The sequence below is a fragment of the Trichechus manatus genome, unplaced genomic scaffold (genome assembly GCF_000243295.1).
Source record: "Trichechus manatus latirostris isolate Lorelei unplaced genomic scaffold, TriManLat1.0 scaffold00040, whole genome shotgun sequence".
In the NCBI taxonomy this organism is placed as follows: Eukaryota; Metazoa; Chordata; class Mammalia; order Sirenia; family Trichechidae; genus Trichechus; species Trichechus manatus.
The window spans coordinates 17,509,273-17,524,843 of NW_004443976.1; the positions used below are offsets into that span (position 1 = coordinate 17,509,273).

At 44.5% G+C, this 15,571-nt stretch overlaps 1 protein-coding gene across 2 annotated transcripts in view; it reads left to right on the forward strand.

Moving 5' to 3' along the window:
* SMG6 (SMG6 nonsense mediated mRNA decay factor) overlaps positions 1 to 15,571 on the forward strand; it is a 239,658-nt gene that overhangs the window by 95,204 nt on the left and 128,883 nt on the right. For both annotated transcript variants that reach the window (XM_023731155.1, XM_004376149.2), the window contains exons 11-12: positions 11,919 to 12,035; positions 13,666 to 13,834. In XM_023731155.1, the coding sequence (XP_023586923.1) occupies positions 11,919 to 12,035; positions 13,666 to 13,834 (286 nt within the window). The remainder of the gene's footprint in view (positions 1 to 11,918; positions 12,036 to 13,665; positions 13,835 to 15,571) is intronic.

Here is a 15,571-nt window from a genome sequence, read left to right on the forward strand (position 1 = left end):
GGAGAGAGGAGAGAGGAACAGGAGCCAAAAACATACAAACAAAAAAGAATGCTAGGGGAGCTTGCCGTTGGAGTGGAGAGATGAGAGACTGTGAAATGGAGAAAAACAGAAAGGGGAGGAGGAAGAAAAGAAAAGAATGAATAAATAAGAATAAGAAAGGTTAAAGAACCGCAGAGTTCCCAGGAATCCCACTGGGCAGCTGTGAGGTCTGGGGAAGTCACTCTCAGGTGTTGTAGTACAGCCTGTCTAGAAGGCATAGAGGTATACAATGCCAGGTATTCAGGGAACAGAAAGAGAAGGAAGATACAGAGAGACGAGAAACTGAGCAATGAACAATGACAAAAAGGGAAAAAGAGGAAAAAGAAAACAAAACAAATTTAAAAACAAAAACAAGAAAGGCCCCCACAGAAACAGAAAAAAAAAAAAAACCGTAAAAAGAAACGCCCTCAGGGATCCCTCTGCACGTCTGTGGAAGCCAAAGGGGAGTCTCCCTGCCACGCAGCTCAGCCTGGCCAGAAAGGGCTCCCAACTCAAGAAAAGGAAAAGAAAACAAACAAACGAACAAAAGCCCCGGCATCCCACCAGCACGGCAGCCCAAACTGGGAAGCAGCTCCACACTCGAATGGAGCTCCGCAGCCCCTCAGGAAGAAGCAAAGATGGTTTACGGAGCCAGGTACTTGAGCAAAGGGAGGGGGAGGTGGCGAGAGGCAAATAAGAAATCAAAAGAAGCAGGAAAAAATAAAAAGCAACACTAGCAGCCAACAAATGGCACTCAAAGAGCCAGCTAGTGCGGGCTGGTGTTTCTGGACAAGAGACTGTGTCCGTGGGAAGCAGAGGGAGCCGAGTGTGGGTGAAGAACGGTAGAGAGTGGGAAAGCGTATATCACGAATTACCGGAGCTCTGCAGCCCCTCAGGAAGAAGCAGAGATGGCGCACGGAGTGAGGTACTCAAGCGAAAGGAGGGGGAGGTGGGGAGAGGCAAGGAAGAAATAAAAAGAAGCGGAAAAAAAGCAACACCAGCAGCCAACAGATGGCACTCAGAGAGCCACCTGTTCGGGTGTGTGGAATCCAAGCAGCTGCTGCTTCCTGGTCAAGAGACTGTGGCCACGGGAAGGAGAGGAGGCCGAGTTGGGGTGAAGAACGATGGGCGGTGTGAAAGCGTATATCGCCAATTACTGGTTGTTTTGTCTCCCGCTGGAAGCTCTGTGAGGCTGCTTTTTCGTACCCCATTTGCTGGTCTCCGATAGGAGTCCAGGATGGCGGATCCGCGCTGCATTAGCTGGTAGGGGACCTCTGCATGAATCTCTTCTTGCTCTCCGTTCTCTGTCACTTTTCTCACTCCATTTGGTGCTTGGCTAAGTTCTTTATCTCTTCATTTGATGTTTTAGGGTTTCAAGATTGTTGTATTCTCTGTTTGGCTTAGTTTTTCGGATCTTTGCTGCGGAGGGACAGCGTGGTGCTTCTGCCTAGAGCGCCATTTTGCTGGAACTCCTCTCACTGTTAAATTTTGAGAGTTCCTTATATATGCTAGATGCTAGTCCTTTGTTGAGATGTAGTTTGCTAATATTTTCTCCCAGTCTGTAATTTCTCTTTTCATTCTTTTATATGGTCTTTTGCATAGAAATAGTTTTTAATTTTCATGAGGTCCAGCTTATCAAGTTTTCCTTTTATGGATTGTACTTTTGGCATCAGATCTAAGAATTTTTCGTCGAGTCATAGGTCCTGAAGATTTTCTTCTGTTTTTTTTTTTTCCCCTAAAATTTTCATATTTTGCATCTATGATCAATTTTGAGGTAATTTTTATATAAGTTACAAGATTTAGGTAAAGGTTTATTATTTTGCCTGTGGATGTTCCAGCACCGTTTGTTGGAAAGGCTATCCTTCCTCCTTGAATTGTTTTGCACCTTTGTAAAAATCAGTCAAGCATATTTGTGTGTGTCTATTTCTGGGTTCTCTGTTCAGTTCCATTGATCTGTGTGTGTCTCCCTCCCCAGTGCCATACTGTCTTGATTAATATACGTAGGAAGCCTTAACATTGAGAAGAGTGGTTTCTCCTACTTTATTCTTTTTCAGAATTGTTCTTAGCTATTCTAAGTCCTTTTGCCTTTTCATATAAATTTTAGGACTTTTGTCTTTGTTTACAAAAAAAACTTTACCGAGAGTTATATAGTAATTGTGTTAAACCTATAGATAGATCTATTTGGAGGAGAATTGACATCTCTAGAATGTTGAATCTTCCAGTCCATGAACATGGTGTTGTTAGTTGCTGTTGAGTCGGCTCCGACTTATGGTGACCTTATGTATTACATAATGAAATGTTGACCTGTCCTGTGCCATCTTCATAGTCATTGACATGTTTGAGTCCATTGTTGCAGCTGTTGTTTTAATCCATCTCATTAACGGTTTACGTCATTTTTGCTGACCCTCTACTTGACCAACCATGATGTCCTTTTCTAGTGATTGGTCTTTTCTGATGGTGTATCCAAAGTAAGTGAGCCAGTAAAGGAGAACGAAGAACACCAAAAACACAAGGAAAGTATTGGCCCAAGAGACGGAATGGGCCACATAAACCAGAGACTTCATCAGCCTGAGACCAGAAGAACTAGATGGCGCCCGGCTAGTGAACGTCCTGACAGGGAACACAACAGAGGGTCCCTGATGGAGCAGTAGAACGATGGGATGCGGAACTCAAATTATAGTAAGAAGACCAGACTTAATGGTCTGACTGAGAGTGGAGGCACCCCGGAAAGCATGGCCCCTGGACTATCAGCCCAGAACTAAAACAACTTCCGAGGCCAACTCTTCAGACAGGGATTGGACTGGACTGTGGGACATAAAGTGATACTCATGAAGAATGTGCCTCTTAGACAAGTAGATACAAGAGACCAAGGGGGCGGCTTCTGTCCCGAGGTGATAGGGGAAGGCACAGTGAGTTAGGAGCTGGTTGAATGTTCATGGGGAATCGGGCGGAGGGGAGGAGTGTGCTGTCGCAGAATGGGGTGAGCAGTTCCAGTCTCATAACAATGTATGTTAAAAAAAAAAAAAAAATTCTGTATGGGAGACTAACTTGAAATTAAACCTCATTTAATTAAAACAATAAAAATAAAAAATAAAAAAGTGAGCCAAAGTCTCACCATCCTTATGTCTAAGGAGCATTCTGTATTTCTTCTAAGACTGATGTGTTCATTCTTCTGGCAGTCCATGATATATTCAATATTCTTTATCAACACCACAATTTGAATGCATCAACTCCTCTTCTGTCTTCCTTTTTCATTGTCTAGCTTCATCATGCATATCAGGCAATTGAAAAGACTATGGCTTGGATCAGGCACACCTTAGTCATTTTAAAATTTTAAAGAGGTGTTTTGCGTGGTAAGTCTTTCTGGTTATTTAGGTCTCTTTTGATTTCTTTCATCGGCATTTTAAAATTTTCAGCATTTAGATCCTGTATGCGTTTTGTTAGATTTATAGTGAAGTATTTCACTTTCTTTGGCGATTTTGTAAGTGGTTTTGTGTTTTTTATTTCGGTTTCATGTATTCATTGTTATGTGAGAGCTTTTTCTGCAGAACTGCAGTTGGAGTAGTCTGAGGTTTTCATGTTCGTATCAAAGGAGAGAGGAGCATTTGGAGTGTGGAATCCTGAATCTCAGGGATTTGAAAACTGAGGTGAGGAATTAATGTGGACACTAGAGCAGACAGACTTTGATTTAAATTCCAGCTCTGTCACTCACTAGCTTTGTTACCTTGGACAAGTCATTTAACTTCTCTGAACCTGTTTTCCTCAGTTGTAAAAAAGGAGAATAATAATACTTCCTGTGCAAATCTTTTGTAAAGCTTTGAGATAATGTATGCAAAGGATCTGTGCCTAACGCAAGTCTCAATATATTTCAGTTATGATTTCTGGCCATAGTGGAACTGTGGTGTCCATGGTTAGGATCCACAAATGAGAGAGGCAAATGTACCTACTTTTATGAGCAGCGAACATTTCTTAAACCCCTTCATGGTGCTGATTTTCAAAGACGTGTGTGTGTATCCTGACATAGCTTCTGCCCTCAAGGGGCTTACACTTTTGTTGGGGAAACGTGCTATATGTATAAAAATTCGAGGACAAAGCTTTGCTTGTTAAGCTCCACACGTATGGGGCAGACAGTGGTGCATCAAAGAACTTTCTCTTCCTGGGTTTTGTTTGCTCTTTTGTACCCTGTTAGTGTGGTGGCTTCTGGATGTTTGTTGATGAGAGAATGTGTGGGAGTGGGAGGGGGTGTGTACAGATTTAAGGTAAGAGAGTCATGTGGGAATATGTAATTAATTTTTATACTTTCCCCAGTAAACCATCAACCCTTTTTATGATGTCATGAGGGATTCCTTAATTTTGCAGCTGCTTCCTGATTACGTCAGAGAGGAGCCTCTCACTTCACAGCCTGGAGCTGCACTCACATAAGAATTGGAAACAAATGAAGTGCTGAATATCTAATGGCTTCCACAGGGAGAGCCAGTTCAGACTTCTCAGGCATCTTTGTACAAGATCTTCCTCAAGTATTTCTGACCCCCTGAAGTGTCTTTGTTCTGGAAAGACAGGACTTGGCTCAGAGCCAAGTGGGTGGGAGCCTGGGGACTCCTTGATCCATACCTCCCTCCTTCCAGGTGTTCTGCCCCTTTCCTGGATCTTGTTTGGTGGGTGTTACCCTTCTTGAGGTCTCAGGATCCTCCGGAACCCATATCAGTGAGAGGCCTCGACCTGTTCCCGCAGTCTTCATCCCTTCTGTCTCCGCCACCCCAGATCCACCAACATCATCTCCGTGATCTGTTGGCTTTCTTTCTGCAACATTTCTCATATCTGCACGCTTTTCCGTTTCCTCTTCCACCTCTCATATAAGATAGATGTTACATTTATTTGGCATTAAAAGTTAATGAAGTGCTGTACGTATAATTTCTCTTAATGCAAACAAGTTCATGCCCTCTTAGTTTTCCAACTAATTTCTCTCCCTGTTAACTTTTTCCGGCTACCTTGATCTGTTCTAAATTCTCACCACTACTTTGTCCAGAAACTTCGAGTACATGTCCCACTCACTGCCTATTGAGTCAAGTCCGTGTTCCTTGTTCTGACATTCCAGGCCCTCTACTTTGTGGTCCCACTCATATGTCAGGCAGAGTACAGTGCTGGCCACCTGGGAATATGCCTTACGTATTCCTACCTGCAGGAGTCGCTGGTTGGTGCAAACGGTTAACACTTGACTGCTAACTAAAAGTTTGGCCTTTTGAGTTCACTCACAGGCTCCCCAGAAGAAAGGCCTGGTGATCTACTTCCCAAAAATCAGCCATTGAAAACACTGTGGAGCACAATTCTACTCTGACACACATGTGGTTGCTACGAGTTGGAATTGACTTGATCGCAACTGGTTATTCCTACCTCCATACTTCTCTCAGTAGTTGCAGTCCCTCTTTTATACTGCCAATTCCATCTTTGTTCATCTTTTGCAACCCAGCTCAGAAGTTGTCTCTGCCACGAAACCTCTGATATATACTATATCTAATATATTATGTCTGATATATGCTATATACACAATTATTTCCTTTCCCTTTGGTTACAGAAAGCATCTTCCGTCTTCCTATGGCATGTCTTGAATTACAATTGTTTGGATATGTATGTATTTGTCTTAAGCTGGGTTCTCTAGAAGAGCAAGACGAATGAAGTGTATATATATATATATATATAAGTATATATACAGAGAAATTTATTTCAAGGAAATTGCTCACACAGTTGTAAAAGCTGGCAAGTCCCAAATTCGTGAGTCAGGCATCAGGCTGGAGGCTTCTTCTTACTCAGGTGGTTGCAGGCGCGGAGAAACCCAAAATCTGCAGGTCAGATGGTAGGCTGCTGGCTCATATCCCAAGAACCAGAGGTCAGAGGATGACAAATAGGATGCAGGATTGAGAGAGGGTGAGCTTTGACAAAACATCCATACGTATTGGATACAGGCCACACCCCCAAGGAAACGCCCCTTTCAACTGATTGGCTGCTCACAACAGATCACATCATGGATGGTGATTACATCATATCTGCTGAACCACTAAGAATCCTGGCCTAGCCAAATTGACACATAACCTTAACCGTCACAGTGTTCTTCCTGTCTTCCTCATTAGATTATCATCTTCTCATGGACAGCATCCTATTTTCCTTTATATCCTCCACAATTGGGCACCCAAATAAATGCTTTTGGAAAGAATGGGAAAGATCACTTTGTTAGGAGCTTGGAATTTCCTTTGCCCCACATCTACAGGTGCCTGCTTTTAGAAGACCTCTAGAAGAAGTCAGATTTGTACAATTCTGGAAAAACCAAGGGGACTAGCAAGTACAACAGTAGAGGCTCTTAGGGAGGAAACATTACTTTTCACATTCCTCTGTCTTGTCTTGGCTGTACCCTGTTCAGGGATGTGTCATGGCTTGGCCTAACTGTGTCCTGCCATTGTGCATGAATAATTAGCTTGGGTGTATTGCGCCTGATTCTTCTGACTCATTCATTCTGTTTCTCAGGGAATAAAATAATGCCCTGTAGGCATAGACATCTCTGCTTTTGCTCTGAGATTTGGTCTTGTCTTGTGCCTATGCACTGACTGCCTCCTCCACCTCCTCTTTGTCCAGCAGCTGCCACACGGAACTCTGGCTCAAGCAGCAGCAGCAGAAAGATGCTCTCACTGCCCACTTCCTGTAGACAAGGAGGTTTTGGTGGTCTGATCAGGAACTGTGCCAGCTCTGTGTCTGACTAGTGACTGACTCATGAGAAAATCAGCCTTATGTCTGAAAGATAAGAGCCAGCAAATCACCCCTAGGTGGTGGTAGTTTGGAGATGACTGACCATTTCCTCTCTTTGGGAGGAGATGGTAGGGAGGGACTCAGTAAATAAGTGGTCTTGCATGCATTTTTCTCCAGCTATTAGTGAAGCAGTCAAGCAGATAATTGGTTATTGGACACACACACACACACACACACACACACACACACACACACACCCCAAAAAAAAAACCCACTGCCATCGAGTCATTTCCGACTCATGGCGACCCTATAGGACAGAGTAGAACTGCCCCATAGGGTTTCCAAGGCTGTGAATCTTTACAGAAGCGCACTGCCATATCTTTCTTCCACGGTGTGGCTGGTGGTTTCGAACTGCCGACCTTTTGGTTAGCAGCCGAGCGCTTTAACCACTGTGCCACCAAGGCTCCTTAGTGGACCCCAGTGCCCTCTAAATCCCTTCTACTGCTGTCAGGGTATCGGACTTACATATCATCTATCCTGTATCTTCCCATCATTACTCCTCTGCTCATCCTTTTCCCAGGAAGCTAGCTGTGTGCACCAAGGAACTCCGCTTATTCCATTGTTGCTAGATTTTTCCGTGACTGGCCAAACCCCATCCCTACTGATACTGGTTTCCTCCAAATCTCTTCCTGACAAAAACTCGATGCCCTGTCCCAGGAGTCGATCAAACATGATGGTTTTGAATCACTGTCTTTTGGCTGGGCTTAGCGGGTCCAGGCAGGTGGGCCTGCCTCCTTCCCCTGCTCTTGCCTCTCCACCCCTCCTGCCTCATTCTCATTTCCTGCGGGAGGATGCTTTGCCATCCTGGAGCCATCAGGCACAGCTTTGCTTTGGCAGCACCGTCGCACACACACTGGTGGGAGAGGGGACGTGTTTATCACTTTTCCTGGAGATTATCTGTTTAAGCACTTCTCTGACAGTTACAATAACAAGGGCAGTGTGTTGTGTTTCCCAGCAGAAGGACACTTGCTGTTGAAAGATGTATAGCACTAATTAGAAATACATAACATCCGGCCACATGGCAGCCTTCTCCCGGCCGCTCCATTTCCTGATTTCATACAACTTTGACGACAGTTGGTTTATGTTTTCCATGAATATGTTCTCAGGAAAATGAGAAGGTCTCCCTGTTGCATAGGAGCGAGAAGACTGTTTTTGTCTTGAGCAGGTATTTGGCCACAGGAATACCAGGAGCTGTGGTCTCCTGCTCAGCTAAGAGCATGTGGGAAGGGGCAGAACCAGATTCAGACCTCAAGTGACTTTCTTGGTAAGAAATATTTCCATCTGACTTCCTTAGCCAAAACCATCCCCCCAACTCTTGAGCAAGCCTGCTTTTGGAAAGAAGGGGAAAGGCTGTTTCACAATGTTAATGAGTTCCTCAGCTCATGTCAGGCTCCTGCTGCCTGACACAAAGCCAGAGGAACCTAGGCAAATACCAAGGCAAGCAATGCCTTCTCCTTCCCCACCCCACATCACTCGTTGGCCTGGCCCAGCCCAGCCCAACTCTAGGGGTATATATGGCCATTCATCAGACTAGGGAGAGTTTACTAGAGCTAGCCCCAAAATGGGTGGACTCTGGGAATCTAGATGCTGTTTCCCTCTTGAATACTTCTCAAGGCGTGGCATCTTATGGCTCCTGGCCCACAGAGGCCTATGTGAAGTGAAGAGCATCCCTGAAGATATCATAACACTCAGTGCAACATTTCTCACTTGAGGCACTGGGTCCAGGTTACCATGGTTACCTGGGTAGATCACTCTTCTTCACCCAGTTGACAAGGGGCTAAGATTGCAGCTGCCTTGCTTTATTTGTATTTGTATTCTCCACAATACCCAGCACAGGGTCCAGAACATTGTAGATGTTCATTATGGGTCTGTTTGTGGTACCACTGAGCCATAGAGAAGGGCAGGCCTTCTATATGTTGTTAAGAAATTCATTCTCCCCCTTGAGCCTTATCCCCTACCTTGAACTCTGAGAAAAACTCTAGCCTGAGGTTGTCATTTGTCATAAAATAGAAATGGGCTTAGTGAAATTAATCTCCCCCAGCCTCATCTTATCCTTATTCAGGCTAATGAGTGTCTCATTGGAATAGTAGCCTTGTGCTTCTTGAAATGCTGGTGTCTTGGTGCTAAGACACCTCCTCCATCCCTTCTGACCTTCTGTGTGCAGGTAACTTCTGCCTGAGATGCCCGGTCAATGAGGGGGCACTAATGCTTACTCTGCATTTCAGCTGCCAGGATGTGGCCTTTGCTTGTCCTGTTCTTGCTCCCTCTGTTCTGGACTCAGTCCCCCATTCAAGGCTTTGTTGCTAGTTAGAAGTAGGCTATTTGTAGGGCTTGGCAAGGGCCTGGACTGAGCTGGCACAGTACTGGCAGTGCTGCTGCCTGTAGTAAGGGATGGAGAGAAGAAATTGGCAGCTTTTCTTGGGATGGCTTATACATATTCCCCTCCCTGCTTTCCATCCTACCTCTTCTTGGATCTTGGATGTTTTTCTGTCTCAGTAACTGAGGTTTAAGACTTTACTAGAAAAAATACAAGAGTAGTGATCTGTTTTGATCCCATGAATTGTTACCACTTCCTTACTGCCTGCCACAGTTGAGTCGGAGAGTTAAATGGTGACATTTGGGATCAGCGGACATCTGGAAGGATGCTGGGAAAGCCACAATAGAAGAATTACTACACTGATGCTATTCATATGTTGGGACCTTCTGAGCAGCAGCTTGCGCTTACTTTGTATACTCCAATCATATTTACTCCTGTGGCAAAGACTGTTAGGGGTAACTGATTGGTGTAGCATCTCCTGGAATAACAACTTCAGTTAGGCCCCATTGACAAGACTGGTGAGCTGACAAGAGAATGCTCCCCTTTGGCTATTGCGGTTAATATATAGGCAGGGACAGAGATCAGACATGTGGCTAATTATCTTTTTAACACTTAGAGATTCTGAGAGTCCTCCTGTATTACAGAGGGAATTAACAGATTAGCTGCTGCCAGAGCTAGTAAGCCTGGTCCCTGATTCCATCTCTTCTGGACGTTAGGTGTCTCCTCCTCTGAGGCTGCAGGTTGGACTGCTGCCTTCTGTTTGTCACCGATGCCTCTCAAGCCTGGAGGACGTGGGTATTAGGGAGGGCCGCTGACAAGGAGTAGGTACAGGCAGGGCTTTGGAGTGTGTTATGTAGCTCCCACAGAAGAATAGCTCTCACCACTATCAAGTTGGCCCCTTTCACTGACCTGCCACCAGAAGGAGGGAAGGCAGGCCGAGAAAATGAAGGAGAGAGGGTGCTGGCATTGGGAGCCAGATTTATATCTTGGCCCTAGGGGAAGGAAGTTTTGAAAATAAATCTAACGCTGATTCAGTGCTTATTGTGTGCCAATCACTGTTCTATAGATTAATTCATTCAGTGGAAATAGGTTATTTGTAAGTGTCATATGTAGTCTATCAGGAGCAGGAACATAGAGGAGGTGAGGATGAAACCAAAGGCTGGTGATTCAGGATCTTTTTATTTATTTTGTTATTGTTGTTGAGAATATACACAACATACACCAGTCCAACAGTTTCTGCATGTACCATTTAGTGACATTGATTACATACTTTGAGTTGTGCAACCATTCTCACCCTCCTTTTCTGAGTTGTTCCTCCCGTATTAACATAAATTAATTGCCCCCAAAGGTTCCTCTCTAATCTTTCAAGTTGCTGTTGTTAATTTGATCCCATATAGATAGTTCTTAAAAGAGCATAATGCTCAAGGCAGACCTTTTTTACTGGTTAAGCTAAACCATTGTTTGGTTTTAAGGAGACTTCAGGGGATATTTTTGGTTTAAGGTCTAAAGATAATCTCAAGGCATTAGTTTCAGGGGTTCATCTAACCTTCTTGGCTCCAGAAAGTCTGGAGTCCATGAGAATTTGAAATTATATTCTGCATTTTCCCCCTTTTGATCAGGATTCCTCTATGGAATATTTGTTCAAAATGTCCAGTAATGATAGCCAGGCACCATCCAGTTCTGATCTCATGTCAAAGGAAGCAGTGTTCATGGAGGCAATTAGCCACACATTCCGTATCCTCCTACTATTCTTGACTCTCCTTCCTCCGTTGCTCCAGGTGAATAGAGACCAATTGTTGTGCCTTGGATGGCCGCTTGCAGGCTTTTAAGACCCCAGGCACTACACAGTGAACTAGGAGGTAGAACAGAAGCACTAAACATGTTATTAGGCCACTTAACTGAGATGTCCCATGAATCCATGACCCTAAACCTCCAAACCAAGGAACAGAATCCCGTGAGGTTTTTGGTTGTACATAAGCTGCCTCAATAGCTACTTTTGTTGTTGTTGTAAATATATCTATCACATACCTTTTGCCAATTCAACTTTTTACAGGTGTACAACTTACTGACAGCGGTTAACAAAAATCAGCTATGCAACGCTGTCCTTAATCAGTGCACTGTTTCCATCAGCGTTAAAGACCAGTTTTAAATTTGTATTTCCCCATTTTAATTGATGATTTTGCTCCTGATATTTATACATTAGAGAGACTGAGTCTATTAAATATCAGTTTTGGTTACTATAGCTTCCTGTTACGGTAGCCAGCTGACCAACTTGGGGTAACTCTTCCTGGGGAATTGATGAGATGTAGAATTTACACAAGTGATCCTTATGATGGTAAGTATCACGTTCTTACCCATACACTAAGCATTGTGGTATGTTCTTCACATGCATTATCTCATTTAACCTTACATCCACTCTTTGAGAAGGAATATTGCTACTCTCCAGTCTTAGATGACGAAAAGGAGGCTCAGTAACTTGGCCAAGGCTGCACACGTAGTAAGGGTCAAAGCAAGGTCTGTCTGGTACTAACACTCTTAACTGCTGTGTCATTTTACCCCTGTAGTAGGTCCTGTTGGAGACTAGGGGGAAATTCAGTTTTTAAAATAAAAGGTATGGTGAAATAGTTCTGTTCAAGTAAGCTGAAGTCCTTTCCAGTTGAGTTTTGTTTTTTTGTCACCAGTGAAAGGTGGAAGACCCACTGTATATGTGACACTAATGCCAAGGCTTGGTAAGGCAGGGTGGCTTGGTCCCGAGGGTACTGATGGAGTTCCATTTGCCTCTCCTCAGACTGCTTCTCGGAGGAATGCCGCTCTGTGATCCAGGAGCAGGCTGCAGCCCTGGGCTTGGCTATGTTTTCTCTCCTGGTGCAGCGCTGCACCTACTTACTTAAGGAGTCTGCCAAAGGTAAGCAGGTGAAAGGCGCACCTGACTGTGGGTTCTCCAGCTGCCTGGGCCCTGCCCAGACAAGCCTCAGAGTGCCATGCTACTTTCTTGGTGTCTTCCCCCTCTACTTTCCAGTCTTCCTCTTCCCACCATGCTCTTCCTTTGGCCCCCTCATTACTCCCATCTCCTTTTGTGGTCTCATTACCTCTAGGACCCTCTTTCCTCCTTGTGGAACTATTTCCTCCCTCTTTTCTCCTTTAGTAGTTGAGATTTTCATTGTTCCTGTGAGCTTCTGAGTGTTCCCTGCAACTATAAAAAAAAAAAAAAAACAGGAAAGTGAGATTCCCTTTTTGTTCATAATTGATGCTTTGGTTTTTGTTTTTTCCCCTCTATCTATATGTCCCTCTTTGTCTGGTATCTGCTGGGTGCTGTAACCACTGTGGACTAGCCACCTTGGGAGATTCACTGGGCCAGAGCAGGAGATATTTTTAACCCTTGGGTTGAGGTAGAATCCTGTATCCTTTAAGGCTGCCCCTAGAATTCCAAGCCTGATTGCTGTAGCAGTATAAGGTAGGGCTGAGGGTCTCACCCTTCTTTCAGCTTCAGTATTGGTGAGAGTAGTGAGGCCACTCTACCTGCTGCATCAGCTTTGAGGATGCCTCTAGCCTGGAACCCCTTTTTTGTCAGGGTGGGGGGGAAGATTTTTTATTTTGAAACAATTTCAAAGTTACAGAAAAGTTGCAAGAATAGCACGAAGAACTCTTATATACCCTTCACCCAGATTCCCTAATTGTTAACATTTCACTATATTTGCTTTAAGTTCTTTCTCTTTCCCAACACACACGTGTGCACGTGTGTGCATGCACACACACACACATATACTTACTCTTGTTGCTGTTTTTCTTCAGAACCATTTTATTGTAAATAATAGCCGTGGCAGCCCTTTACCCCTAAATACTTGGCTGTGTGTTTCCTAATAACAAAGACATTCTCTTACATAATGACAGTACAATTATCAAAATCAGGAAGTCAGCACTGATATATTATGGAATTGATAGACTATTCAGTTTTTACCAATTGTTTTAATAATGTTGTTTATAGCCCCCTCCCCAAAAAAAGTTTTTTTCTAGTCTAAGATCCAATCCAAGAATATACATTGCATTTAGATATCACGTCTCTTCAGTCTCCTTTAACCTGGAATGGTTTCTAAGTCTTCCTTTGACCTTCATGACTGACGTTTTTGAAGCATACAGACAATTTATTTTGTAGAACATCTCACAGTTCAGGTTTGTCTGATGTTTCCTCATGATTAAATTCAGATTAAGCCGTTTTGCCAAGAACCTGGTGCCATCTCCGTACAGTGCTGAAGGAGAGCTAAAAGGGTGGGCTGGAGGCCAGAGTAGAGACATCAGCCAGGCCACTGGTAAAGCAGAGTCAGTTGTCTGCAGGGACAAACCTAGTGCACTGGTTCTCTCTTTGTCCTACTTTTCAGAATCCTCTTAGGTGCTGGCACTTGTCCTTCGCTTCTGGGCCCAGCTTTCCTGTGGACTTGGTCTCCCTTCCCTAAGAGCTTGCTGCCGTCCCAGCGCCCCAGACCTCACTCGGAGGCCACAGCAGACCTAGGCCCAGTTCTCACCCTTTACTTCTGCAGCTCAGCTGTCCTCTCCAGAAGATGAGGATGACCAAGATGACATCAAGGTGTCTTCCTTCGTCCCGGACCTGAAGGAACTGCTCCCCAGTGTGAAAGTCTGGTCAGACTGGATGCTCGGCTACCCAGACACCTGGAACCCTCCACCCACATCCCTGGATCTGCCCTCACAGTGAGTCAGCTGCCCATTCCGTTAACACTGCTGGCCTCAGCCCGCCCCATCCAGTCCTGTTCTTTGTTTCTCCCACCCGCAGCCCGTTTGTTTCTCTCTTCCTTCTTCATTTGAACTTTGGTTTTTTCCTCTTTGAGCACCTGCCTTGTCCCCTGATGTTTTAGGATATTTTTGCCTATCCTCCAGTCCTATTCCTCCTCCTCTCCTTCAAACTCAGTCTCACTGTCTTTCTTTTTTTTCCCACTCCTTAGTTGCTCTGTTTTGTTCTTTGTCCTCGCTCTCACTCCCGCATTCTCACTTCATCTTGTTCCTACTCACCATCTCTGCAGCTGCCTCTTGAGTCTGAGTGTGTGTCGATGTATATGTGAGAGACTTTGTCTCTGTCGCTTTCTCTCCCTTTTAGTCTTTCTCCATGTATCTTTCAAGTTCTCTCACTTCTTCTTGTGGTGTCTTACACATTCTGTCTCCTTGCCTTCCTCTCATGACATGGTAGTGTGTAGGGCGAGAGGGCACCCATTCCCTGACTCCTCACCACACCTCTCTCCCTACCCCCTCGTGTCTGTGTGTCAGTGTGGTATTTGTCGGTATGGATGTTGGTCCAAGGAGTGTGTCTGCCTGGGTGTGTCTGTATGCATCTGTTTGTGTGTTTTTGTATTGCTGTTTCTTGTCTATATCAGTGTCTGATTCTTTGTGTGCCTGTTTGAGTCTGTCTGTAAGTCTGCCTCTCTGTGTCTGAGTGTCTCTGAGGGTCTGCCTAGCTAGGGATCTTTTGGTGTGTCTGTCCATGTCTCTCTGTGTGTATGTGTCCATGTGTCTGTGTCCATATGTGCTGTATCCCTGTGTGTCCATATGGTTGTCCATATCTGTGTCTGTGTCTATGCCCATTTATGTCTGTGCCTCTGTGATCCTTGGTTGTGTGTCTCTGTGGGGATTCATGTGTCCCCATGAGGGGTTTGTTTCCCTGTGTCTGTGTCTCCATATTCATGTCTGTCTGTGTCTGATTCTGGGTCTCTGTTGGTCCACATCTGTGTCTGTGTGTGTGACTGTGTCCTGTGGGAGTGTTTCATAATGTCTGTGTCCATGTTTGTCTGTGACTGCATCTGTGTGTGTCAGGCTGTGATTTTGTCTCTGTGTGTCAGTCTGAGCCCGTCTGTGTGAGGGGGGATTTCTGTGTATATGGGCCTGTGTCTGCCTGCCTGCCTCTGTCACTTTGCCTGCCTTATTGCCTACCTCTGCTGTGCATTTGTCTGTATCAGGGTCAGCAAACTATGGCTTGCTGCCTGTTTTTGTTTGGCCACAAGCTAGGAATCTTTTTTATATTTTTAAATAGTTGGGGAAAAATCAAAAGAGTAATAATATTTCATGACTTGTGAAAATTATATGAAATTCAAATTTCAGTGTCCATAAAGTTTTATTGGAACACAGCCATGCTCATTCCTTTACATTTTGTCTATGGCTGCTTTCACACCATAACAGCGGAGTTAAGTAGTTGTGACAGAGACCATGTGACCTGCAAAATCTAAAGTATCTTACTATCTAGCCCATTACAGAAAAAGTTTGCTGACTCCTGGTCTCTATCCGTGTTCCTGTGTGTCCCATTCTTAGCTATGTTAGTGTCACTGTGTGTTGGTTCGTATTTGCTCAGTAGTGTCTTAATGTATGTATATGTAGGCTTCTATCGCTGTTCATCTCTGTTGGCTATCCATCTCTCTCCCTCCCTCTCTCTTCTGTCCCTCT